The following is a 27408-nucleotide window of genomic DNA, read 5'->3' on the forward strand; positions in this document are numbered from 1 at the left end:
AATTTTTTGTTCTAGTTCTGTGAAAAATGCCAGTGGTAGTTTGATAGGGATTGCATTGAATCTGTAGATTGCTTTGGGTAGTATAGTCATTTTCACAATATTGATTCTTCCAATCCAAGAACATGGTATATCTCTCCATCTGTTTGTGTCATCTTTCATTTCTTTCATCAGTGTCTTATAGTTTTCTGCATACAGGTATTTTGTCTCCTTAGGTAGGTTTACTCCTAGGTATTTTATTATTTTTGTTGCAGTTGTAAATGGGAGTGTTTCCTTAATTTCTCTTTCAGATTTTTCATCATTAGTGTATAGGAACGCAAGAGATTTCTGTGCATTAATTTTGTATCCCACTACTTTCCATGTATTTTGCAACTGACAGTTTGTACCTCTTAATCTCCCTCACCTATTTGTTTCTTCACCCCATTTCCCTCCCCTCTGGCAATCACCTGTTTCTTCTCGGTATCTATAACTCTGTTTCTTATGTTTGTTCATTTGTTTTGTTTTGTTTTTAGATTCCACAATAAGTGAAATCATGTAGTACTTGCCTTTCTCTGTCTACCATGTCATTTAGCATAGTACCTCGAGGTCCATCCATGTTGTTGCAGATGGTAAGATATCATTCTTTCTATGCCTCAGGAATATTCCATTGTGTATGTATACCACATCTTCTTTTTCCATTCATTTATTGATGGGTATTTAGGTTGCTTCCATATATTGGCTTTTGTGAATAATACTACAGTGAGCATGGGGTGCATATATCTTTTCTAATTAGTGTTTTCATTTTCTTCAGATGAATGCACAGGAGTGGAATTGCTGTCATGTGGTAGTTCTAGTTTTAATTTTTTTAATTAATTAATTTATTTAATTTTGGTTTCATTGGGTCTTTGTTGCTGCATGCAGGCTTTCTCTAGTTGTGGAGACCAGGGGCTACTCTTTGTTGTGGTGTGCGTGCTTTTCATGGCAGTGGCTTCTCTTGTTGCGGAGCATGGGCTCTAGGCGTGCAGGCTTCAGTAATTGTGGCATGCAGGCTCAGTAGTTGTGGCTCATGGGCTCTAGAGTGCAGGCTCAGTTGTTGTGGCACACGGGCTTAGTTGCTCTGCAGCATGTGGGATCTTCACACAGCAGGGCTCGAACCCACGTGCCCTGCATTGGCAGGCAGATTCTTAACCACTGCACCACCAGGGAAGTCCCTAGTTTTAATTTTTTGAAAAATCTTCATACTGTTTTCCACAGTGGGTACAATTTACATTCCCAACAACAGTGCATGAGAGTTCCCTTTTCTCCACATCCTTCCTAACACTTGTTATTTGTTTCTTTTGATATTAGCCATGCTGACAGGTGTTAGGAGATATCTCACTATGGCTTTGATTCTCATTTCTCTGGTGATTAATGATGCTGAGCATCTTCTCACATGCCTGCTGGTCATCTGTATGTATTCTTTGGAAAATGTCTATTCAGATCCTCTGCCCATTTTTTAATTGGATTGTTTGTTTTTTTGATGTTGAGTTGTATGAGTTCTTTGTATCTTTCAGCCTTTCTTTGTCTTTTGATTGGAGCATTTAGTCCATTTACATTTAAAGTAATTATTCATAGATATGGACCTATTGCCATTTTGTTAATTTTGGGGGATTGTTTTGTTGTGTAGTTCTTCTTTCTTCTTTTCCTCTCCTCTTTTGCAATTTGATGACTTTCTTTAGCATTATTTTTGGATTTCTTTCTTTTTTTGTGTGTATCTATTATAGGTTTTGGTTTGTGGTCACCATGAGGTTCATATATAACAGCTCTCTCTCTATCTATCTATCTATCTATCTCTCATCTATGATTACATATAGATGTATATATGATTAATTGATGATCTCTTAAGTTCGAATGTATTCTAACAACCCTGCATATTTACTCCTCCCACAACAATGTTGAATATTTTTGATGTCATATTTTACATCTTTTTGTTTTTTGTATCCCTTAACTACTTATTTTGTATATAGATGATTTCCCTACTTTTGTCTTTTAACCTTCCTGCTAGCTTTATAAATAGTTGATCTACTATTTTGCCTTTACCCGTGAGATATTTTCTTTCATAATTTTCACATTTCTAATTGTGGCCTTTTCTTTTCCACTTAAAGAAGTTCCTTTAATGTTTCTTGTAAAGCCAGTTTAGTGGTGCTGAACTCTTTCAGTTTTTATTTGTCTGTAAAACTCTCCTTCAAATATGAGTGATAACTTTGCCAGGTAGAATATTCTTGTTTGTAGATTTTCCCCTTTTATCATTTGATTGTATTGTGCCACTCCCTTCTGGCCTGCAAAGTTTCTGTTAAAGAGTCAGCTGATATTCTTATGGAGGTTCCCTTGTACGTAACTAGTTGCTTTTCTCTTGCTGTTTTTAATATTCCCTCTTAATCGTTCACTTTTTGCCACTCTAATAGTATGTGTTTTGGTGTAAATCTCTTTGGGTTCATCTTGTTTGTGATTCTCTGTACTTCCTTACTTGGGTGTCTGTTTCCTTCCCCAGGTTAAGGAAGTTTTCCACTATTATTTCTTCAAATAAGTTCTCTGCCCCTTGGTCTCTGTCTTCTCCTTCTGGGACCCCCATCATGTGAATGTTAGTATGCTTGATATTGTTCCAGAGGTTTCTTAAACTATCCCCATTTAAAAAAACTTTTTTCTCTTTTCTGTTCGGCTTAAGAGATTTCCATAACTTTGTCTTTCAGATCACTGATCTACTCCTCTGCATCATCTAATCTACTGTTGATTCCTTCTAGTGTATTTTTTATTTCAGTTATTGTATTCTTCAGCTTTGTTTGGTTCTTCTTTATATTTTCTGTTCCTTTGTTAAACTTCTCACTGTGCTCATCCATTCTTCCCCTGAGTTCAGTGAGTATCTTTATGACCATTACCTTGAACTCTTTATCATGTAGTTTTCTTACCTCCACTTCAGTTATTTCTTTTATGGAAATTTTGTCTTGTTCAATCATTTGGAACATACACCTCTGTTTCCTCATTTTGCCCAATATTCAGTGTTTATATCTGTGTGTTAAGTTGGTCCATTATGTTTCCTGATCTTGAAGAAGTGCCCGTGGTAGGAAACATCCTGTGGTTCCAGCAGCATGCTCCCCTTTGGTCATGAAAGCTGTATGCTCTATGGGTGCCCCCTATGTGTGATGCTTGTGCCCTTCTTTTGTGGTGGTATCAACTACTGTGGGCACACTGGTAACTGGGGCTGACAACTAGCCAAGTTGGCTGCTAGGCCATGCTTTGTACAGTAGCTGTGGGCCCACTGGAGGGCTGGGTAAGCTTCCTTCATGGTTGGCTGCACACCCAGGGGGATGTGGGGCTGATGCTCGTCCACTGAAGGGTAAGACTGTGTCCCTGTGTGGCTGTCTGCATAGCCTGGTGGTGGTGCTGGGCTCAGCATTGGTGCTGGGCCACTAGTATGAGTGGCTGGGTCCCCATGAGGCTGTCTACATGACCCTGGGGGCTCAGGGCTCATGCAAGCCCACCGTAGGTCGGGGCCAGGTCCCTATGTGGCTGTCTGCATGGCCCAGAGGGACTCAGGGCAGGTGCTGTCCTGCTGGTGGGTGGGGCCAGGTCCCCACATGGCTGTGTACATGTCTGGGTTGGGTTGGGCTGGTACAGGCCCACTGGTGGTGGTAAGCCTCCAGCATGAATAGGCTAGAGGGAGGATTTCCAAACGACATTTGCTAGCACTGTTGTTATCTCGGTAGAGTGAGCTCCCCAGAGTGGCTGCTAACAGTGTCTAAGGGGAATCCCAGTTGCCTGCTGCCTCTCTGGGAGGCTCTTCAAGATCAGCAAGTAGGTCAGACTGAAGCTCTTTTCAAACTACTGCCTCTGTGCTGGGACTCGGAGCATATGAGACTTTGCACGTGCCCTATAAGAGTGACATTTTTGTTTCCTATAACCCTCTGGCACTCCTGAACATAAGACCCACTGGGTTTCAAAGCTAGGGGGCTCATCTCCCTGGAGCAGGACCCCTGGCTGGGGAGCCCAGTGAAGTGCTCAGACTCCTCACTCCTCGGGGAGGACCTTTATGATTGTGATATTCTTCCCATTTGTGGGTCACCAACCAAGGCTGTGGGTCTTGACTATACCATGTCTCTACCTCTCCTATTCATCTCATTATGGTTCCTTCTTTATCTCTTTAGTTATGGAAATTTTTTTTTTCTGCTAATATTCAGGTCATTTTCATAGGTAGTTGCTCTGTAAGTAGTTGTAATTTTGGTGTGTCCATGGGAGGAGGTGAATTTAGGGTCTTCCTATGCTACCATCTTGAACACCTTTCCCTAAAAAGACAGATTCTTAAATTCCATTCTCAAGAACTCTCTGATATGTTGAGGTAGAGTCCAGAGGTCTATTTTTAATAAACCCATCAGAATATTTTGATGTAGCAGGACCACAGACCATATTTTGAGAAATGCCACTTTACCTTGTTGGTTTTTATTTTAAAAAGAGAACTTGGGCTAATTTTGAGACCATTACAACTGAAAAGCAGGCTTTGCTTGGAAGGTATCAGTGGCAAGGCAGAGAAAGAAAGCAAAACAAAGGATGGGCTTGTTCGCTGAAAACAAATAGACTGCCAGTTATTTCTCTAGCAAAAATGGTCTTGCTTGGGATCAGCAGAGAATTGCGGTTTGGGGTCTGCAGCCATGGTGAGCCACATGCAAGTCCCCGCATAGCAAAGGAAGGAGAACTCTTTTAGCAGAAGGGAAAAGGAAGTTGTAAGGGCTCTAGCAAACAAAGAGTCCATGGCTTTTCCTTGCTGATTTGCTGCTAGGAAAGAAGAGGAGTCTTTCTTCTTGCTGTTGAGCTCTGCTGTCATCACAGTGTGTGAAAGCTCCCCCTTCTGGTCTCCAGACTCTATTTAATTATTTAATTTAAGGTTTCTATTTATTAATTTTTACAAGGTAAATGAGATAAAATTAAGTAGAAAATTAATACTTTAAATTCAGAATCATAATTTATTAATTTCTTTGTTCTATGTATAGAAATGAGCCAGAAATATGCATTTATTCAAGAGACAAAATACCCGTTGTATACCTAAAGAGAGTTAAAATGATATTCCTGTTTTCTTATGGTGTGGCCCAAGTGGTTCCAAGGCTGGAACATGGTTATCCTAATTCCTAACCTTTCCATAACTTTCCTGTTGAAGAGTTAACAATAATTTAAGGTATGATAATTTAAAATAATTATAAGCAATATATTTATATTCCCTTGCTTTACATAAAAAGGGAAGTCAGAGAATTTTAAATAATAAGATGTTGTAGGAGAGGTATCAATATTTTTTGATGGAAAACATGACTCATCTTTGCTAAAAGCAAAGTTTCAACTAACAGTAAAATATCAATTTCTTTTTTTCTTTTTCTAATTTCAGAAGTAAAATGTAGTCTCCCACAGATTATGAATGGAATCAAGAAGGAACTGAAAATAAGAAAAGTATATCACTCTGGAGATAATGTAACTTTGGAGTGTGAAGATGGGTATACTCTGGAAGGCAGTCCCTGGAGTCAGTGCCAGGAAGATGACCTGTGGGACCCTCCTCTGGCCATATGTACCTCTCGTAAGTGCAAGTGCAAGGAATGTAGGTCCTTCCCATCCCTGGTTACTGTTCATTCATTCATCTGTACTGACACTGAATGTGGTGGTGTGCCATATGGTGTGCATTAGCTAAGAGCTAAGGAGTGCAGTAAGAGTCCCTAATTCTTCCCCAAAAGCCCTTAGCAATGAGAATAAGGCAAGCCTTGCTCCTCACACTTCTTAACCCATCCATCTCTCCTCAGGGATTCCTCTGAACCTTTTTTGCCCATTATCACTCTATTGCTGCATACATTGCACAGTAATAATTTGATTACATCCTATGGGTCTTAAAATTCAGTAGCAGATTAGTGGTAGAGCAGGCCTTCAAGAATGTTTTCAGCATGAGTCGGGGATCACCTTCCAACTTGCAGAGACTAGCTGGCCGGTCTCCCACACTGGTGTAGACTACAGGATTTTAACCTGGTACATTGGATACAGTGATTTAGGAATCATGTGTCATTGAGATCTGTAGAAGGGTAGCCTTCTGCTGGCAACTAGAGGGTGATGTAAAATAGAAAATCCTAAATCTTAAACTTGTACACATCAAGTAACAGATGAGCAAAATGAATAATGAATAACCTTCCTTAATCTAAATTAGTCTTAGCCTTCTCTTCTCCCCCATTCTTATCACTCTTACTTAAATTATGTGGTTGAATACCAAGATTGTTCAAGATACAATTTTTTTACAGTTAATGCCTTAAATGCATTAACAAAGCTCACTCGCAAATAATATTTCTAAATTATAAACTTGATACTCCCTTAATATCAAATTATATTCATTTCTTTGGCAAAAAGATCACTGCCTATCTGAATGTCTTTTGAGTATTCTAACGATGTGGCTGTGAGAGACAGAAAATTCACATAATGTCGGGGGACTGACCTGCCAGATATTAAAATAGAAAGTCACAATACATAAATCATTTTATATCACCGAAAATAGACTTATCTTTATTAAAAATGGAATAAAGTAGATATTAATAAAATAGAGCTAGTATAAATAGAAATTAAAGTGTCTTACAGAAAACAATCTAATAACGGAGACACCATCAATCCAAGGGGAAGAAAGAGATGATCAAATAGTATACGTAGCACTGAAAAAATTTAGAACCTTTCTTTATATCTTACAATAAACCAGATGTAATAAATAGTTAAAAGTTTTAAAAGTCAACATAGGAAAGCTAAAGTAGAAAAGGAAAAAAAAGAAGATAAAACAGCTAGAAAAAGAAAAACAACTTTTGGAAAATTTTGATATGATAGAGAAAATTATAAAAGGTCAACAAATTTGACTTAGAACTTATGAACTTTTAAAAGTAAATAAGAAAGCAGTAGACAGATGAGAAATATGTTAAAAATATAATGAAGTGTTAATAATGTTATACACGTAGCAGTAGTGTTGGTTGTGGTAATAATAAAGATTGTAAAAGTTAACATATGTTGAGCACTTAATTCAACTGTTCAAAGATTAGATATTCTATAACTATGTAAAAACTTAGATGCATGAGAAAATGTACTAGAAGGGAATGTACTAAAATATTTCAGGATAGTAGGATTATGGATGATATTTTTCTTTTGTTCTGTTTTATAAACTTTCTGCTCTAATTATACTACTTTTATGACAAAACAGTAATTTTAAAAGAAAAAAACAGACTTTGATGAGTACACAAAATAATATGAGATTGTGTGACTAAAGCCAATGGCTTTTTATATTAGAAAAAAATTAAGAATCTGTACAGAAAAAAATCAGGATGAATTATAACTGGCTGAGAGCTCCTGTTCGATCATATTGTGTGCCAGACTGATGGTTTTTGTGGCTTTTGCTTCCTTTTAGGCACGAGTGATGAGCTCATAGCTGGTAAGTTTTATGAAGGGTTTGCTGAGGAAACATCCTTAACAGTAGGTATCCACTGATAATAAGTGAAATGTAAAAAGAGAGATCAAAATATCCTAGACTGCAATTTTAATTAGAAAGAAAAGAATAATGAATTCAGGCCATAGTGTAGCAAAACTGGTATCCTTATATGCATATAGAGTGAGTGTCCTTTATCAAAGTTCCCTTACTATCTTTGAACCATTATAAAAAAAGAAGCATTCTTCCTATTTTAATGTGTCTGGAGAAGGCAACTTGCTCTTTAGTTTATAACCTGGGAATAGTCTTCAGGATGGTAGTCATGCCCATTTGCATAAATTGAAAGCCACAAAGACAAATTTTTTAAGCCCATTTCTGTGATCTGCCTATGTGAGAGGAATAGTTTTGTGGTAGAGTTTCTAAGAGAATCAGTAGAGTCTGCTGCATAGAGTAGCTCGTGCCTTGCACCTCACACAAGAGACATGCAGGGTCATGGCGAGCTGAGCAGAGGAGCTCCAGTGCTTGTTCTCACCCATTTATTGAAATGCTGCTGTTGGACAAAGGTCACAAACTGCTCTCTCACTGCTCATTTATAACCCTGGGGTAATAAGACTAATATGCTAGATTAAACCTGGAGCAGAGGGGAAATCTTAAAGATAAGCATGGGGGGGGGTGTGTTTTAAAAACAGAATTTATACTTACTTTTTATTGGTTTTTTTTTTTTTTTTCGGTACGCGGGCCTTTCACTGTTGTGGCCTCTCCCGTTGCGGAGCACAGGCTCCGGATGCGCAGGCTCAGCGGCCATGGCTCACGGGCCCAGCCGCTCCGCGGCATGTGGGATCTTCCCGGACCGGGGCATGAACCCGTGTCCCCTGCATTGGCAGGCAGACTGTCAACCACTGTGCCACCAGGGAAGCCCTATACTTACTGTTTAAAAACTCATTAAGACACAGTTTGAAACCTACAGTTTATATTTTCCATGCATTTAATTACCATGTTTTACTGCCTAGGCATGTTCTTTGGTATGATCCTCTTGATTTTACCTGTCATTGTTTCCTGTTTGATAATTCTAAAGCGCAAAAAAGGGTAAGTACAGCCATATTCTCCTAGAATATGTTTATAACTCTATTTGCTGCTTCTTGGAAGCCAAAGAGATGTAAAAGATGTTGACCTAAAACAGATAGACTGCCAGTTATTTCTCCAGCAAAAATGGGTTTATTTGGGATCCACAGAGAATAGCAATTTGAAGTGTGCAACCATGGTGAGTCATATGCAAGTCCCTGCATGACAAGGGAAGGAGAGTGCTTTTCTTGGGAGGAAAAGGAAGTTGGGAGGGCTGTAGTAAACAAAGAGTCCATGGGTTTTCATTGGCTGAGCCCTTTCCAGGAAAGAAAAGGAGTCTTTCTTCTTCCTGCTGGTCTCTGTTGTCTTCCTAGGGCAGGAGAACTCCCCCTTCTGGTCCCTCAACTCTATTTATTTTTGGTTTATGGGGATTAATTTTTTACAAAGAAAACCTCAAAAAAGAAGTACTGCATAAACAGAGGTGATAATTCTTATAAAGAAGGCTGATGACACATATTAGGCATAAAGAAGGATTTATACTATTAAAAACAACAAAATTCAGCTGGGTAAATTTGAAGATCTAATTGGCTTTATTAAAAGATTCATGGATTGGGCAGCATCCCATTTAGCAACTAGAAGGATGCACAGAGGAGTTGTACAAACGGAAGGTTTTCATAGGAAGAAGGGTGGGGCAAAGGAGCTATTCGGGGAAACAAGGATTATTTTTAAATCAGGACATCTTCTTTGCAGTCAGGGCAGAGGTGTTAGACAGCAAGGATTTATGAAATTGATTACCTCTTCTTCCTCTGGGAGGTGGAGAGGACCTACATAACAGATTACCTTATTGATGCTGACCAGAAAATTTCAGACTGGTTGATTAAGATTAATTTCTGCAGGTCAAAACTGCAATTAAGTCTCGGAATCAAATGGTTCCATTTTGTGTCTGTTACTTTCTTTAAAAAAATATATATGATAAGAAGAACACTTTTTTTAAAAGCATAGAATTTATGAAGGACTCAAATTTTGCAAAAGAGAAAATAGAAGGAATTTTTACAAGGGTGTTGATGAGAATGTTGGTATCCTTGTTTTGCTAAAACATTTCAGACTCCAACCTCTATGCACTGACCCTATCAGGGCACTAAAAGTTAGAAAGTGTGTCCCACTGGCACACATACCCAGGCTGTCAGTGTGGAAGAATTAAGGTTTTGCATGGGTATTTTTAAAAAATAATAATCTTTGAGATTGGTTCAAGATGACGGAGTAGAATGACCACTCTCACTCCCTCTTTTGAGAACACCGGAATCAAAACTAACTGCTGAACAATCATCAACAGGAAGACACTGGAACTCACCAAAAAAATTACCCCACATGCAAAGACAAAGGAGAAGCAACAATGAGACTGTAGGAGGGGCGCAACCACAATAAAATCAAATCCCACCCAGTCACACTGGGTGGGTGACTCACAAACTGGAGAACACTTATACCATAGAAGTCCAGCCACTGGAGTGAAGATTCTGAGCCCCACGTCAGGCTTCTGAACCTGGGGGTCCGGCAATGGCAGGAGGAATTCCTAGATAATGACACTTTGAAGGCTAGCGGGATTTGATTGCAACATTTTGACAGGACAGGGGGAAACAGAGACTCCACTCTTGGACGGCACACACAAAGTAGTGTCTACATTGGGACTGAGAAGAAGGAGCAGTGACCCCATAGGAGACTGAACCAGACCTACCTGCTAGTGTTGGAGGGTCTCCTGCAGAGGTGGGGGGTGGCTGTGCCTCACCGTGAGGACAAAGACACTGGCAGCAGAAGTTCTGAGAAGTACTCCTTGGTGTGAGCCCTCCCAGAATCCACCATTAGCTCCACCAAAGAGCCCAGCTAGGCTCCAGTGTTGGGTCGCCTTAGGCCAAAAAAACAACAGGGAGGGAACCCAGCCCCACCCATCAGCAGACAAGCAGATTAAAGTTTTACTGAGCTCTGCCCACCAGAGCAACAGCCAGCTCTACCCACCACCAGTCCCTCCCATCAGGAAACGTGCACAAGCCTCTTAGATAGCTTCATCCACCAGAGGGCAGACAGCAGAAGCAAGAAGAACTACAATCCTGCAGCCTATGGAACAAAAACCACATTCACAGAAAGATAGACAAGATGAAAAGGCAGAGGGCTATGTACCAGATGAAGAACAAGATAAAACCCCAAAAAAACAACTAAATGAAGTGGAGATAGGCAACCTTCCAGAAAGAGAGTTCAGAATAATGATAGTGAAGATGATCCAGGACCTCAGAAAAAGAATGGAGGCAAAGATTGAGAAGATGCAAGAAATGTTTAACAAAGATCTAGAAGAATTAAAGAACAAGCAAACAGAGATGAACAATACAATAACTGAAATGAAAAATACACTAGAAGAAATCAATAGCAGAATAACTGAGGCAGAAGAATGGATAAGTGAGCTGGAAGATAGAATGGTGGAATTCACTGCTGCAGAACAGAATAAAGAAAAAAGAATGAAAAGAAATGAAGACAGCTGAAGAGACCTCTGGGACAACATTAAATGCAAGAACATTTGCATTATAGGGGTCTCAGAAGGAGAAGAGAGAGAGAAAGGACCAGAGAAAATATTTGAAGAGATTATAGTGGAAAACTTCCCTAACATGGGAAGGGAAATACCACCCAAGTCCAGGAAGTGCAGAGAGTCCAATACAGGATAAACCCAAGGAGAAACACACCGAGACACATAGTAATCAAATTGGCAAGAATTAAACACAAAGAAAAATTATTGAAAGCAGCAAGGGAGAAATGACAAATAACATACAAGGGAACTCCCATAATGTTAACAGCTGATTTCTCAGCAGACACTCTACAAGCCAGAAGGGAGTGGCATGATATACTTAAAGTGATGAAAGGGAAGGACCTACAACCAAGATACTCTACCCAGCACTGATCTCATTCAGATTCCATGGAGAAATCAAAACCTTTACATATGAGCAAAAGCTAAAAGAATTCAGCACCACCAAACCAGCTCTACAGCAAATGCTAAAGGAACTTATCTAAGTGGGAAACACAAGAGAAGAAAAGGACCTACAAAAACAAGCCCAACACAATAAAGAAAATGGAAATAGGAACATACATATCGATAATTACCTTAAACATGAATGGATTAAATGCTCCAACCAAAAGACACAGGCTTGCTGAATGGATAAAAAAACAAGACCCATATATATGCTGTCTACAAGAGACCCACTTCAGGCCTAGGGACACATACAAACTGAAAATGAGGGGATGGAAAAAGATATTCCGTGTAAATGGGAATCAAAAGAAAGCTGGAGTAGCAATACTCATATCAGATAAAATAGACTTTAAAATACAGAATGTTATAAGAGACAAGGAAGTACACTACGTAACATTCAAGGGATCAATCCAAGAAGAAGATATAACAATTATAAATATATATGCACCCAACACAGGAGCACCTCAATACATAAGGCAACGGCTAACAGCTCTAAAAGAGGAAATCGACAGTAACACAATAATAGTGGGGGACTTTAACACCTCACTAACACCAATGAACAGATCATCCAAACAGAAAATTAATAAGGAAACACAAGCTTTAAATGACACAATAGACCAGATAGATTTAATTGATATTTATAGGACATTCCATCCAAAAACAGCAGATTATACTTTCTTTGCGAGTGCGCACGGAACATTCTCCAGGATAGATCATATCTTGGGTCATAAATCAAGCTTCAGTAAATTTAAGAAATTGAAATCATATCAAGCATCTTTTCTGACCACCACGCTATGAGATTAGAAATCAATTACAGGGAAAAAAACATAAAAAACACAAATACATAGAGGCTAAACAATACGTTATTAAATAACCAAGAGATCACTGAAGAAATCAAAGAGGAAATCAAAAATTACCTAGAGACAAATGACAATGAAAACACAACAATCCAAAACCTGTGGGATGCAGCAAAAGCAGTTCTAAGAGGGAAGTTTATACCTTCACAAGTCTACCTCAAGAAACAAGAAAAATCTCAAATAAACAATCTAATGTTAAACCTAAAGGAAGTAGAGAAAGAAGAACAAACAAAACCCAATGTTAGCAGAAGGACAGAAATCATCAAGATTAGAGCAGAAATAAATGAAATAGAAACAAAGAAAACAATAGCAAAGACCAATAAAACTAAAAGATGGTTCTTTGAGAAGATAAACAAAATTGATAAACCATTAGTCAGACTCCTGAAGAAAAAGAAGGAGAGGACTCAAATCAATAAAATTAGAAATGAAAAAGGAGAAGTTACAACAGACACTGCAGAAGTACAAAGTATCCTAAGAGACTACTACAAGCAACTCTATGCCAATAAAATGGACAACCTGGAAGAAATGGACAAATTGTCAGAAAGGTATGACCTTCCAAGACTGAACCAGGAAGAAATATTAAATATGAACACACTAATCCCAAGTAATGAAATTGAAACTGGGATTAAATATCTTCCAACAAACAAAAGTCCAGGACCAAATGGCTTCACAGGTGGATTCTATCAAATATTTAGAGAAGAGCTAACACCCATCCTTCTCAAACTCTTCCAAAAAATTGCAGAGGAAGGAACACTCCCAAACTCATTCTACGAGGTCACCATCACCCTGATACCAAAACCAGACAAAGATACTACAAAACAAAGAAAATTACAGACCAATATCACTGATGAATATAGATGCAAAAATCCACAACAAAATACTAGCAAACAGAATCCAATGACACATTAAAAGGATCATACACCGTGATCAAGTGGCAGTTATCCCAGGGATGCAAGGATTCTTCAATATATGCAAATCAATCAATGTGATACACCATATTAACAAATTGAAGAATAAAAACCATATGATCATCTCAATAGATGCAGAAAAAGGTTTTGACAAAATTCAACACCCATTTATGATAAAAACCCTCCAGAAAGTAAGCATAGAGGGAACCTACCTCAACATAATAAAGGCCATATATGACAAACCCACAGCCAACATCATCCTCAATGGTGAAAAACTGAAAGCATTTCCTCTAAGATCAGGAACAAGATAAGGATGTCCACTCACACCACTATTACTCAACATAGTTTTGCAAGTCCTAGACACAGCAATCAGAGAAGAAAAAGAAATAGAAGGAATACAAAATGGAAAAGAAGAAGTAAAACTGTCACTGTTTGCAGATGACATGATACTATACGTAGAGTACCCTAAAGATGCCACCAGGAAACTACTAGAGCTAATCAATGAATGTGGTAAAGTTGCAGGATACAAAATTAATGCACAGAACTCTCTTGCATTCCTATACACTAATGATGAAAAATCTGAAACAGAAATTAAGGAAACACTCCCATTTACCATTGCAACAAAAAGAATAAAATACCTAGGAATAAACCTACATAGGGAGACAAAAGACCTGTATGCAGAAAACTATAAGACATTGATGAAAAAAATTAAAGATGATACCAACAGATGGAGAGATATACCATGTTCTTGGATTGGAAGAATCAATATTGTGAAAATGATTATACTACCCAAAGCAATCTACAGATTCAATGCAATCCCTATCAAATTACCAATGGCATTTTTTACAGAACTGGAACAAAAAATCTTAAAATTTGTATGGAGACACAAAGACTCTGAATAGCCAAAGCAGTCTTGAGGGAAAAAAGCAGAGCAGGAGGAATCAGACTCCCTGACTTCAGACTATACTACAAAGCTACAGTAATCAAGACAATATGGTACTGGCACAAAAAAAGAAATATAGATCAATGGAACAGGATAGAAAGCCCAGAGATAAACCCACGCACCTATGGTCAACTAACCTATGACAAAGGAGGCAAGGATATACAATGGAGAAAAGACAGTGTCTTCAATAAGTGGTGCTGGGAAAACTGGACAGCTACATGTAAAAGAATTAAATTAGAACAATTCCTAACACTGTACAAAAATATACTCAAAATGGATTAGAGACCTAAATGTAAGACCAGGCACTATAAAACTCTTAGAGGAAAGCATAGGAAGAACACTCTTTGACATAAATCACAGCAACAAATTTTTTGATCTATCTCCTTGAGTCATGGAAATAAAAACAAAAATAAACAAATGAGACCTAATGAAACTTCAAAGCTTTTGCACAGCAAAAGAAACCATAAACAAGACAAAAAGACAACCCTCAGAATGGGAGAAAATATTTGCAAACGAATCAACGGACAAAGAATTAATCTCCAAAATACATAAACAGCTCATGCAGCTCAATATTAAAGAAACAAACAACCCAATGCAAAAATGGGCAGAAGACCTAAATAGACATCTCTCCAAAGAAGACATACAGATGGCCTAGAGGCACATGAAAAGCTGCTCAACATCACTAATTGTTAGAGAAATGCAAATCAAAAGTACAATGAGGTATCACCTCACACTGGTTAGAATGGGTATCATCAGAAAATCTACAAATAAAAAATGCTGGAGAAGGTGTGGAGAAAAGGGAACCCTCTTGCACTGTTGGTGGGAATGTAAATTGATATAGCCACTATGGAGAACAGTATGGAAGTTCCTTAAAAAACTAAAAATAGAACTACCATATGATCCAGCAATCCCACTACTAGGCATATTCCCAGAGAAAACCATAATTCAAAAAGACACATGCACCCCAATGTTCATTGCAGCACTATTTACAATAGCCAGGTCATGGAAGCAACCTAAATGCCCACTGACAGACGAATGGATAAAGAAGTTGTGGTACATATATACAATGGAATATTACTCAGCCATAAAAAGGAACGAAAGTGGGTCATTTGTGGAGACGTGGATGCATCTAGAGACTGTCATACAGAGTGAAGTAAGTCAGAAAGAGAAAAACCAATAATGTATATTAATGCATATATGTGGAACCTAGAAAGTGGTACAGATGAACCGGTTTACAGAGCAGAAATTGAGACTTATAAGTAGAGAAAAAACATACAGACACCAAGGGGGGAAAGCGGCAGAGGTGGGCAGGGGTTGGTGTGATGAACTGGGAAATTGGGATTGACATGTATACACTGATGTGTATAAAATTGATGAGTAGTAAGAACCTGTTGTATAAGTAAATAAATAAAAATTTTTAAAAACTAATAATAATCTTTTATAAACTCCATTTATTTTTTAAACTTGCCAAAACCTTGCAAGGATTCAGATCTAAATAAAGAAATGTGGGGTTTTTTTTGTTTTTTTGGGTTTTTTTTTTGCAGTACGCGGGCCTCTCACTGTTGTGGCCTCTTCTGTTGCGGAGCACAGGCTCCAGACGCACAGGCTCAACGGCCATGGCTCACGGGCCCAGCCACTCTGCGGCATGTGGGATCTTCCCAGACCGGGGCACGAACCTGTGTCCCCTGCATCAGCAGGCGGACTCTCAACCACTGAGCCATAAGGGAAGCCCAAGAAATGTTTTTGACTGGGAATAGAACATACACAGCTTGTGTACTAGTTGATGTAATTATAACAAAATCAGTGTGGTCAAAGTCAATGAGATAGGAGCAAACTATATCCAGGAGAAACAGTTTGAACTTTAAATGAACAGTTTTCTATAGCAAATGTTCTAAGCAAATACAGTCTCCTAAAGAAGCTTTACAGAAATTGTAGTTTTGATATGCACAGAGGATGCCAATATAAACTTTAAAAAAAACAAAGTATCAGAGCAGAACTTCTTGCAAACAAGCTAGCCATTTCCTGCTCTCCCTGAATTGTCCTTTCTCACACTCTTTAAATTCTCTCTTGTCTTCTTGGTGTCCACTACACTCCTCACTATGCCCCTCTGCAGACAATGAGCTACTTGTGAACAGGGACCACCTACCTACAAGGGACTCAAAATAATTTTTATTTAATGACTTTTGATCTCCACTTTTACAGTAGTCAAGACTAGCAACAGCTAAAACATTGTTTACAAAATGCTTTACCATTCGTGGTCTTCTTTGGCCCTCAAAACAACTCTGTGAAGTAGGTAGACCCAATAATATTATCATCCCAAAGCAGAGAAGCCTCTGAGATGCAGAGAAATTCAGTGACTTACTTAAAATCATATCAGTGGAAAGTTGTTAAGAGTTAAGGCTCTAGTCCAAGTTATCTGAAGCAAAATCATGAACCCTTTCACACGTTCTGTTGATAATTTTCTTTGCCCATTTCTGAATCTGATTTTGTATCACTGAATTTCAGTATCTAGAACTGTGTATAGTACAGGGTTGAAATATTTCCTCTTTCTTTCAATAATCCTTTTTTTGTCCCTCTATTTTATTGGATTTGTCTTAGCTACTCTGGTATAATGAGTCAGTATCTTTCTAGAGAATGGTGGACAAACTCTCATTTTTCACTCTATTTTGAGTTATTAGCCTACAAGAGAATTATAATATTTCTGTAAGGGCCTCTGTCTTATTAAGGTTTAGTGACAATTTTCCTATTTGTTCATGCAAGGTTTTTTTCTGTGATATAACCTCACTGGCTTGACATTTCACTAGTTTTTTTTTAAAAAAAGGTCTTATCTGCACACTTGGTATTTTACTATGTATTTACTACCTCAATAATTTGTGACAAATGTTAAGCAAGATAAGTCATGCACTGATTCCTGAGAAATAATAGATTCCTCCATTCAGAGCCCAATAATCCTTACCTGTTGTTTTTGCCTCTGATTCGCTCCAATTTCTATACAAAACAGCCCCTTGTCCACATTTAGATAAAGCCTGAAGTCTTCATTAGTATTATGCATAGAGTTCAAAATTATTAAGGCCGCTCTCTGGAAAGGCTCACTGCATTACCCTGTATTCACATTAGCCACCATCAACCACCTGCACAGCCATTCTTTGAACACATACTCACTAAGGTTGTATCCTCTCACGCCCCATGTACCACTCAGCATCCAAGACCACTTTCAGGCCATTACTCACCTAATCACCTAGTCACTGCTACTTGGACGCCCATCCAACGTGGCTGTCCAGCCCTCTACGCTTCCTCATGCATGAATCTCAAGTTGCCCTTCCTCATCCTGTGGACAATTTGCTCCTGACTCACAGTCTCCTCTTGGTCTCAAGTGGTACCACCCCATGAGAGTGTAAAGAGGAATAATGAGGAAGTACTGGGAAGTGGTGGAGTGAGTGAACTCTTTGTGCTTCCATTCTTAAATCCCTAATACCAACCTAGACTTGAAGTCTGAAGGTACTGGTATCGTATGATTCATCATTTCATTTATGTAAAGTGAAGTGCTGATTAAATGACCCACAAAGGCAGAGGAGCATACCCGGTAAGACCCTGGGCTTTGCAATCGGTAAGACATGTGTTCACACTCACTTACTACTATGAGACCCTCAACAAGATACATATCCTGTCTAAACTCTACTTTCCTTCCCTACAAAATAGGGAAAATAATAGATTCTACCTCACTTAACACAGGTTCTCACATATGGTGAATGTCAGAAAAGTTAACTCTATTTATTGTTATTTACACATGATTGTTATTATTGACATTTAAAAGTAATTAAGTACTTCTGTATACTCTCAGTTCTATATACCTTCATGAAAACTACTGCTGCTCTCCTAACTGTGGCTATTAACGGTACAGAAAACAAAACTTACATCTTCACTACATGGAAAGAAAGAAGCCTTGTGTAAAATTGCAGTGCAAAGCCATTCAGATTGTGAAGCCTAACTAAATGTCACAGTATTGTGGTGAACAATATTTACTAATCAAAATTACATTGGAAATAGTGAAATGTGTTATTTTAAGTATGGACACTTGTCTATAAGCAAGTTAGAATCTTCTGACACAATGAATAGGATGGTTTTATTATTATTTCCTAATGCAAGTTTTTACTTAGACTTGAAATGTGGGATTTGGTTTTTCTTTTTAGATATCTTCAAAGATTTGAGAAACTTGAAGTAAAGTATGGCCTAAATTTCAAAATGAAAGCTACTCATTTCTTTCAACACTGAAAGTTATATATTTAAAATATTTTTCCTATTTTTCTCCATTGTCAATTAGCAACAATACAGATGAAAACTTGAAAGAAGCAGTTATCCATCTGCATCCCAAAGAAGGCAGTGGTGTCCATCCTCATACTCTGCAAACAAATCAGGAAAATATCAGGTACCTAATACATAAACTGAATTCAAAACGTTTTCAACAACTCAAATGTTGAAAATGAAAGTAGGATTTGAATATGCTATGGCACTAGTTGGATCACTGATAAAAAAGGAGATGGAATGTACTTCAGGAGCTGGAAACGCCTTTGTGGTTTTTTTCTTGGATTGTTGTTTCCAGTGATTTTGGGGTGATGACTGTCAGTGCTCTGCACAGGCAGTTTCTTTTCAAAGCTTTCCTACATTTTTGTGCATTTATGCTATGAACCTTTGAGAATAGTAAGCTTTTCTTTTTCTTTTGGAACCCAAGCATTTGCTCAAGGTGCATCTCAATCTGTGCACATTGACCGTTGATCGCCTTTTTAAAAACAGGTAGGAATTCCTTAATGAAATTGTCTCAAATTTCCCTTTTAAAATTGGAATTTTGGCCACAGTATTTCACAGGAATAAGGTTAATCATTTGCGGCAACATATGGTTGATAACAAGTGAGTTAGAGTCTGTAAAAAATTACGACCTGTGCACCCAGACCAGGTGCAGGGGCAGAGAGGGCAATATAGCCATCTCCAGTGTCACAGAACCATGTTAAAGGACATGAGAATATTCAGTGATGCACGTAACACATGATGTTGGGAAGTCTTGTGAGGTGGAAGGAGAACAATGATGAGGGATCCAGTGGCAGTAATAACTGCGAGTGACAGGTGAGCTGATGAGCCTCATCAGGGGTGTCCATTAGTACAAGAACAGTGTTCCTGGCCTTGAGAAACAGGAGAGGATTCAGCATGGCCAAGGGAGCATTTGGATATCTTGAACTATACAGTAACTTCTTTCGATCTTACTGCGAGTAGGGGAGGAGGACATGCTATCTGAAGCTGACCCTCCTCCAAACCTCGAGCTCCTGTTTATTTCCTCTAACAAAACCATCAATCAGAAAAGAGACTCAAGGAATCATTTTATGTGTTATGAGGGACCTGTGTGTGTTCCAGAATGAGGCTCTTTTTATTTAGTTGCTCAGTTCTTTTTTAAATTTTTTTTTTTATTTTTGGCTGCGTTGGGTCTTCGTTGCTGTGTGCGGGGCTTTCTCTAGTTGCAGCGAGCAGGGGCTACTCTTCGCTGCAGTGCACAATCTTCTCATTGTGGTGGCTTCTGTTGTTGCAGAGCACAGGCTCTAGGCACATGGGTTTCAGTAGTTGTGGCACATGGGCTCAGTAGTTGTGGCCCACAGGCTCTAGAGCGCAGGCTCAGTAGTTGTGGCGCACAGGCTTAATTGCTCCACGGCATGTGGGATCTTCCCGGACCAGGGCTCAAACTCGTGTCCCCTGCATTGGCAGGCAGATTCTTAACCACTGCACCACCAGGGAAGCCCACTTGCTCAATTCTGAGAACTCTTCCTTTCACAAAAGAAGCAATGAGGAAAGGTCAAGTTATTGTTAGTCTCATCGATTTATGATGTCGACTGAAAAGAACGCACAATGTGAGAGTTGTGAGTTAAGTTTTATTGGGGGCAAAATGAGGACTAACACCCGGGAGACAGCATTCAGATATCTCTGAGAAATCGCTACGAAGAGCAGGGGGGCAGGTCAGTATATATGTGATTTTGGGGGTGGGGGGGTATATGCAGTCAAGCCTACATTTTTGCAGAAGGCTGCTGCTAGTCTTGTGAAGGTTGCTGCTAGTTACAAGGAGCAGACATCACCATGAAAACTTTCAGTACTTACCTAGATAGGAGGAGATGCAAGAATAAAAATAAAATCTCATATAATCTTCTCCTGAAAATATCTAACTATCTGAAGGCCTGTTCTGCCAGTTTTTTCCAAAGCACAGAGTGCCTCATTCCCGATCTCCACCCTGAACTCCTTTCAGGGGATGTTGAAAGTCAGCAGCTGCAGCAGCTCATGATTTAATCCTTGTAGAGGTAGATGGCAAGTGCCAATTGGTAGTTGGCAATGCTATACTTTTTTGTGCCTGACATAGCAGCCACAACAGAGGACAGTAAACACTTCTTTTATTTATTTATTTATTTATTTATTTATTTATTTATTTATTTATGGCTGTGTTGGGTCTTCGTTGCTGCATGTGGGCTTTTCTCTAGTTGTGGTGAGCAGGGGCTACTCTTTGCTGCCATGCACAGGCTTCTCATTGTGGTGGCTTCTCTTGTTGTGGAGCATGAGCTCTAGGTGTGTAGGATCAGTAGTTGTAGTTCATGGGCTCTAGAGCACAGGCTCAGTAGTTGTGACGCATGGGCTTAGTTGCTCCATGGCATGTGGGATCTTCCCAGACCAGGGCTCGAACTTGTGTCCCTTGCATTGGCAGGTGGATTTGTAACCACTGTGCCACCGGGGAAGTCCAAGTAAACACTTCTTTTAAAACTTGTAATTTATGTGCAATGCTAGCATCATGATTATCAGCATATAAATTCTGGGTAGTTCAGTTGTTGACCACGCTGTCATCTAAATAAAAATATCTTGTTATTTCAGTGTCCTTCCTTGACAAAGTACTATAAAGCTGGAGAACACCTCCAATTAAAATGTTGATTGGAAAAGAGCCAATTCATTTCAACAGAATAAGATCTGAGACTCATAAAATCTTTGAAGTGACTTCACAGAGATGCAAACATGTGCACTTGAAGATGCTGAACCTCTGCCAGTACCTAGTGGAGCACCCTCCTCTTAGCTTGGATTACGGTCACCCCTTCACCCTCTTCTCTTGTGCGGAAAGCACACATTATCTAGTCAGGGGAAAGCTATACTTAGGATTTTATAAATAGTCTAACTATTTAAAGGAAAAAAGTGTTGCCTAGGATTTCTGTTTGTAAGTTGGTCATTTTTTTTTCAAATGTTTATAATAAGAATGGGCTCATTAGGGCAAATTTGGAAAATGCAGGGAGAAGATATGAAGAAAAGTCACATTAATTATACTACCCAGTGGTAACCATTGTTAATATTTTAATTCATGTTCTGCTAATCTTTATATATGTTTCTTTATACACATGTTTTTATTTCTTAAATACTTTCTTTTTTATTGAATAGAATCCACTTATTTTAGACACTTTGGAGAAAAATGTACGGTATATCAGTTTTCACTTTCTCAAAGAAAAATAAATTAATTTCTGTTTATTAAAAAGGCATTGGGGGCTTCCCTGGTGGTGCAGTGGTTGAGAGTCCACCTGCCGATGCAGGGGACACGGGTTCGTGCCCCGGTCCGGGAAGATCCCACATGCTGCGGAGCGGCTGGGCCCGTGAGCCATGGCCGCTGAGCCTGTGCGTCTGGAGCCTGTGCTCCGCAACGGGAAAGGCCAGAACAGTGAGAGGCCCACATTCCACAAAAAAAAAAAAAAGAAAGAAAAGGCATTGGGAGTTCCCTGGTGGTCCAGCGGTTAAGACTCCATGCTCCCAATGCAGGGGGCCCAGGCTGGATCCCTGGTCAGGGAACTAGATCCCGCATGCCACAACGAAGAGCCTGCATGCCACAACCAAAGATCCCGCACACCGCAATGAAGAGGCAATGAAGATCCTGCGTGCTGCAACTAAAGACCCAGCACAGCCAAATAAATAAATAAATTTTTTTTAAAATGTATTAAATGATTATAGGGGAGATGGGTCAATACTATTCAAGAGAAATAGCTGGAAGAAAAATTAAGCTTTGGATATTTCCTAAGCTCTATTTCAAAAGCACTTTGACCTACGTTATTAATTTTAAAATACGAAATTTAAATAAAAATAATTTTTATCATAAAAATAACTAGCTTACTTTTGTATCAATTCAGAATATACTAAATTAACTAAGAAAGCATGACTTTTAATAATTTATCAAGCTAATAATGTCAGGGAGGAAATATTTCCCTCTGGAAATTTTTATAGCTGGTCTAAGAATTAAATTGACATCAGACAGATTAACAGGAGAAAATCAAACCAATTTTAATAACATGTTTATGTGGGAAAAACCCAGGAAAACTGAGTAACTCCCAAAATGGTCAGAGCACTCCCCTTAAATACCATTTTCAGCTAAAGACGAAGGAGGTATGTTGAGGGTAGTGGTTTGGGACTTTAAAGGGGAGGAAGGTAATTTACATGGAGGTGGAAAAACAGATGTTTGAAAAATGCTTGCTGGGCCAGGCAGAGATAATGAGACTCAGAGTAGACTCTGATCTCTAGGCCGTGCCAAGTTCCCCCACACACACACCGCCCCCACCACTTTAGCCCATATTCTTTGCACATATCTCTGGTTATAGTCCTATTCCAGGAACAATCACTTTATCTAAATTTTTTTAGGCAGCTAAGAGGGTGGTAACAAGAAAAAACTTCCTGAGCTTTCTGTTTCTTAACAATAATCAGCCTAGGGCTTCCCTGGTAGTGCAGTGGTTAAGAATCTGCCTGCCAACGCAGGGGACATGGATTCGAGCCCTGGTCCAGGAAGATCCCACATGCCGTGGAGCAACTAAGCCCATGCACCACAACTACTGAGCCTGTGCTCTAGAGCCCGTGAGCCACAGCTACTGAGTCTGCATGCCACAGCTACTGAAGCCGATGCGCTTAGAGCCCATGCTCCGCAACAAGAGAAGCCACCGCAATGAGAAGCCCGCGCACCGTAACGAAGAGTAGCCCCCACTCGCAGTAACTAGAGAAAGCCCGCACGCAGCAACGAAGATCCAATGCAGCCACAAATAAATAACTTTACTTAAAAAAAAATAATAATCAGCCTAATAATCCTCATGCCAATGAGACACATTTCCAGGTGGCACATTTTATTCCCCTACAATAAACATGTACTGACACCTTCTAAATAAGCAGCCCTGGAATCTTTAATGCATCCACATCCTTATAGATCAAAACTTTATTTGGTATAATATTATCAGCCACTCTAATGATCTCTAAAAAATATCAAATCTTTCTGGATATTTAACAATAGATTTGTATAAGACTACTGCTAATTTCTGTGTAATTCTGTGTTTTAAAGTATATTCTTTCACATTTACCTTGATAAATATAAAGAGTGAACTGGACATCAACTTGACTTTCAATTTAAAATCATACAAGATAGAAAAATAAAACAGTATAAGCAAAGAAAAATGAAAGAAAAAATTGCAACTTATATCACAGGCAAAGGGTAAATGGCTTGAGACTTAAGAATTCAAAGACAACCGCTGCTCACCTCACAAAATACAGGCAAAGGACATACACCTACGTCAACAAAACAAAAAAGAAAGACAAGTAGCCCCTGAAAATATGAAAAGTTGCTCAATGTTTTGCTTAGCTAAAATTTTAGCAATCTCTATTATTTCTTGGGTTTCTGAGGAAGTAAATTTTAAAGGAGAACTAGAAATCAATTGCTTGGGAATCAACCATTCTTAGAATCAAAATTTCCCATCACAAGAAAAAAATTCTCATTGCTTTTTTTCCCCCCCAGAATGGAGTATGTCAGTGAACAATGTGATTAAAAAATATTTGATGTGTGTGACTTTCTAACTGCAAGAAATCTGTGCATTTCTCTAAACATCAGTTATCTATGGGAAATATGTTTTTAAATTATGTATATATTAACTATATATATACTATGTATTAATGTATATACTGTCCACTGAAAGAAAAACTCACAAGGTAAAAGTTGTGAGTTAAGTTTTATTCTGTGACCTTTCTGAGGACTACAGCCCAGGAAACAGTCTCTCAGCTCTGAGGAATGGCTTTGAGGAGGTAAGGCAGCAGTCAGGATATACATTAATTTTTTGCTGGAAAATAAAAGCAGACATGTAGTTGAACATCAAAAGATTACTGCTAATCCCAAAGAACAGACATCTCAAGTTAATGATTTTATTGCTCTTCTAAGTATGAAAGATATTTTTCCTTAGATATGTATCTTAACTATCTAGGGGCCTATATATCCAAAGCACAACGTACTTCCTGTTTTTCTCCATCTTGAATTCCCCTTGGGGTGCACTGTCCATGAGCAACTGCAGTAGCTAATGGCTTAATCCTTGCAGAACTGGAATAGCAGGCAACATTTTTTTTCTTCACATTACTAATTATGGGTAAAATACTATACTGCTTAACTTGTATTACTGAGTACTTCTGTTCACTTCTGACCTTATATATTTCATCTGAAAAGCAGGGGCTGGGCCAATTGATCTCCAAAGCTATTCCTAGTACTAACATTCTAATATTGTTTTGTTTCACTTGCCTTTTTGTACAGTTAAATGTGAGATGTAAGTTAAAGTACATGATGTTTAAATGTAATTTGTCTCAGCATTATAATAAGAAAGGAATAAGAGATTTTATCTTTGCAAATCGACTTGTGGAATATGGTTTGTAATATATTTACTGTGTAAAGATTTCAAAAGCCAAGAGGAAACAAAATGAATATGTGATCCTTATGAGAAATGCCCTCCTTTCTGTACTTGACTGGGTTCAGAATCCCTGTGTTGGGTTTGGCACCACAGTAATGCTCTTGAGGTAACAGCCAAGTAAGAAGGTCAATTTGCTGGCAGGTGCCTACCAGGTGCGAGTAGAGGTGGCAGAGCTCCCAGGACCAGCCTCAAAAAGGTGGCTTAACTATCCTCTGTTTAGCCATTCTCTTTCAGGTTTTCACAAACACCTAACCTGTAAAGCACCGTGACAGGTGAAAGCCTCTTCTGAGAGCATTCACAGGCCCCTTCATGCTGCTACCCTCACCTCTGAAAAGCAAAATGTAAATATACCAATTTAGGAGGCAAAGGATCGTCTAACGTTGTTTTATTTAATGAAGTTCCCCTAGGTTTAATGACATCCACAGACACTTCCCTCCACCTTACCGCCATTCCTAAAGCTTACAGGAGAGCTACTACATAGCTCAAAATCTGGTCTACAAACAATCATATTTTCCATTCTCTCCTCATTTTATCGCTGGCAGCTTGACAAAATCTTTAGGGGGAGTTGGAGGAACCACTAGTGTTTAAGCCCCTACTTCACTCAAAGCCTCGACTCGAGTTCTGTTCCTCTCAGCACCTTAGGAAGTTCACAGTCCATACTCTCCCTTTGAACTCAGTCACTAAAATGATCTCAAGACTAAGGGTTAGACAGTAGATCTACTTCATAGGTCAGCTTGCCATGCCTGATTTAGGAAAGTTTTCTCTGCAGACAGTTGTAGACAAATCCTTTCAGAGACAAATCCTGCTTTGTTCCTAGTGGCTAAAATTACTAAAATCAAAATCTCTCAAGACCTTCCCAGCATTTGGTAAATGCACACTGGGGGAGGATTGGCAGAAACATGTTAAATGCACTTGACAGCAACGCCCATTTATTTCATTCAGTATTTAATGCGTATTTATTATGCACCTAGTGTAGGTCTAGAACTGTCTCAGCACTGGAGATACAGCAAGAAAACTATCCCTGCCTCGTGGAACTTGTCCAGAAAAATAGAGAACAAGACTTAGAACCTTTCAAATGGAGCCTCAGTTGGGTCAAATCAAAATAAGTTAAAGAAATCTATGTGAAACTCTTCAATTGTATTTGGGATGATTTGATGAGCCCCAGGTACAGAAATTTCACTGAAACAAAGTTCCAGTAAAACCCCAATCCTTGAATCTAATCTAGCAAAAACTAGCCTACTTCTTTCCCTACCTTGTAAATTTTCTCATGAGAATAAAACAAAACAAAACAAAAAAAACCTTACTTTCAAGCCCAAAAATAAACAGGAAAGTTTTTTTTCAGCTTACTGACATACAATATTATGTACAAATAGTTGCAGAAGAAATAACTTCTGTTTTCATAAGTTAATGCCAACAGTTAGCCACAGAATATTTCTGTTATATCACTCCTTCATAACTGAAAGTATTAAGAGAAATGATAATTCCCCCTCATTGCATTTCCTTTCACTGTCCCCTTAATTATAAAATTATGGATTTTATAACCCCCAATACTAAGGTGTATATTTTATCACATCCACATTTTGTGTTTATATGCTCTGCCAAGAATTCAAAAAATTGTATTGGTCTGGGAGGAAGAGGAAATTCCATGGTTTGTTCATCCCAGAATAGCTTTAGTACGTCTCACATATAAAATTGTTTAAAAATATATAAAGTTTTGTTGGAAGCAGCCTAAATGTCCATTGACAGAGGAACGGATAAAGAAGATGTGGTACAATGGAATATTACTCAGCCATAAAAAAGAATGAAATAATGCCATTTGCAGCAACATGGATGAACCTAGAGATTGTCATACTGAGTGAAGTAAGTCAGAGAAAGACAAATATCATATGATATTGCTTATATCTGGAATCTATAAAATGATACAAATGAACTTATTTACAAAACAGAAATAGAGTCACAGATGTAAAAAACAAACATGGTTACGGGGGAGAAGGGTGAAAGGGATAAATTGACAGGTTGGGATTGACATATACATACTACTATACATAAAATAGTTAACTAATAAGGACCTACTGTATAGCACAGGGAACTCTAACCAATACTCTGTAATGACCTATATGGGAAAAGAATCTAAAAAAGAGTGGATATATGTATATGTATAACTGATTCACTTTGCTGTACAGCAGAAACTAACAGTCCAATAGTCCAATAAAAATTTTTAAAAATTAAAAAAAATATAAAGTTTTGTAATTCCAGATGATGCATTTGACGTTTATACGGAGAATTTCCATTTCCTCACCATCCTCTCATACCTTAACTCTGTGTGATAACAGGTTCTATCCCCACCATTCTATGAATGAAATAGCAATTGAAATATAGGTTGGATGTAAATAATTATTTTTCTTTACCTGATTCCAAAGGTAACATAGTGTCAGTATAGAA

General features: G+C 38.5%; 1 protein-coding gene across 1 annotated transcript in view; it reads left to right on the forward strand.

The window, feature by feature from the left end:
- CR1 (complement C3b/C4b receptor 1 (Knops blood group)) overlaps window positions 1-27408 on the forward strand; it is a gene marked incomplete at both ends in the record, with an annotated part of 116442 nt that overhangs the window by 87616 nt on the left and 1418 nt on the right. The window contains 2 exons of the mRNA XM_082858325.1: window positions 5384-5569; window positions 7415-7438. Of these exons, the coding sequence (XP_082714451.1) occupies window positions 5384-5569; window positions 7415-7438 (210 nt within the window). The remainder of the gene's footprint in view (window positions 1-5383; window positions 5570-7414; window positions 7439-27408) is intronic.

This window comes from Leucopleurus acutus, assembly GCF_964270905.1.
Source record: "Leucopleurus acutus genome assembly, chromosome: 2".
NCBI lineage: Eukaryota > Metazoa > Chordata > Mammalia > Artiodactyla > Delphinidae > Leucopleurus > Leucopleurus acutus.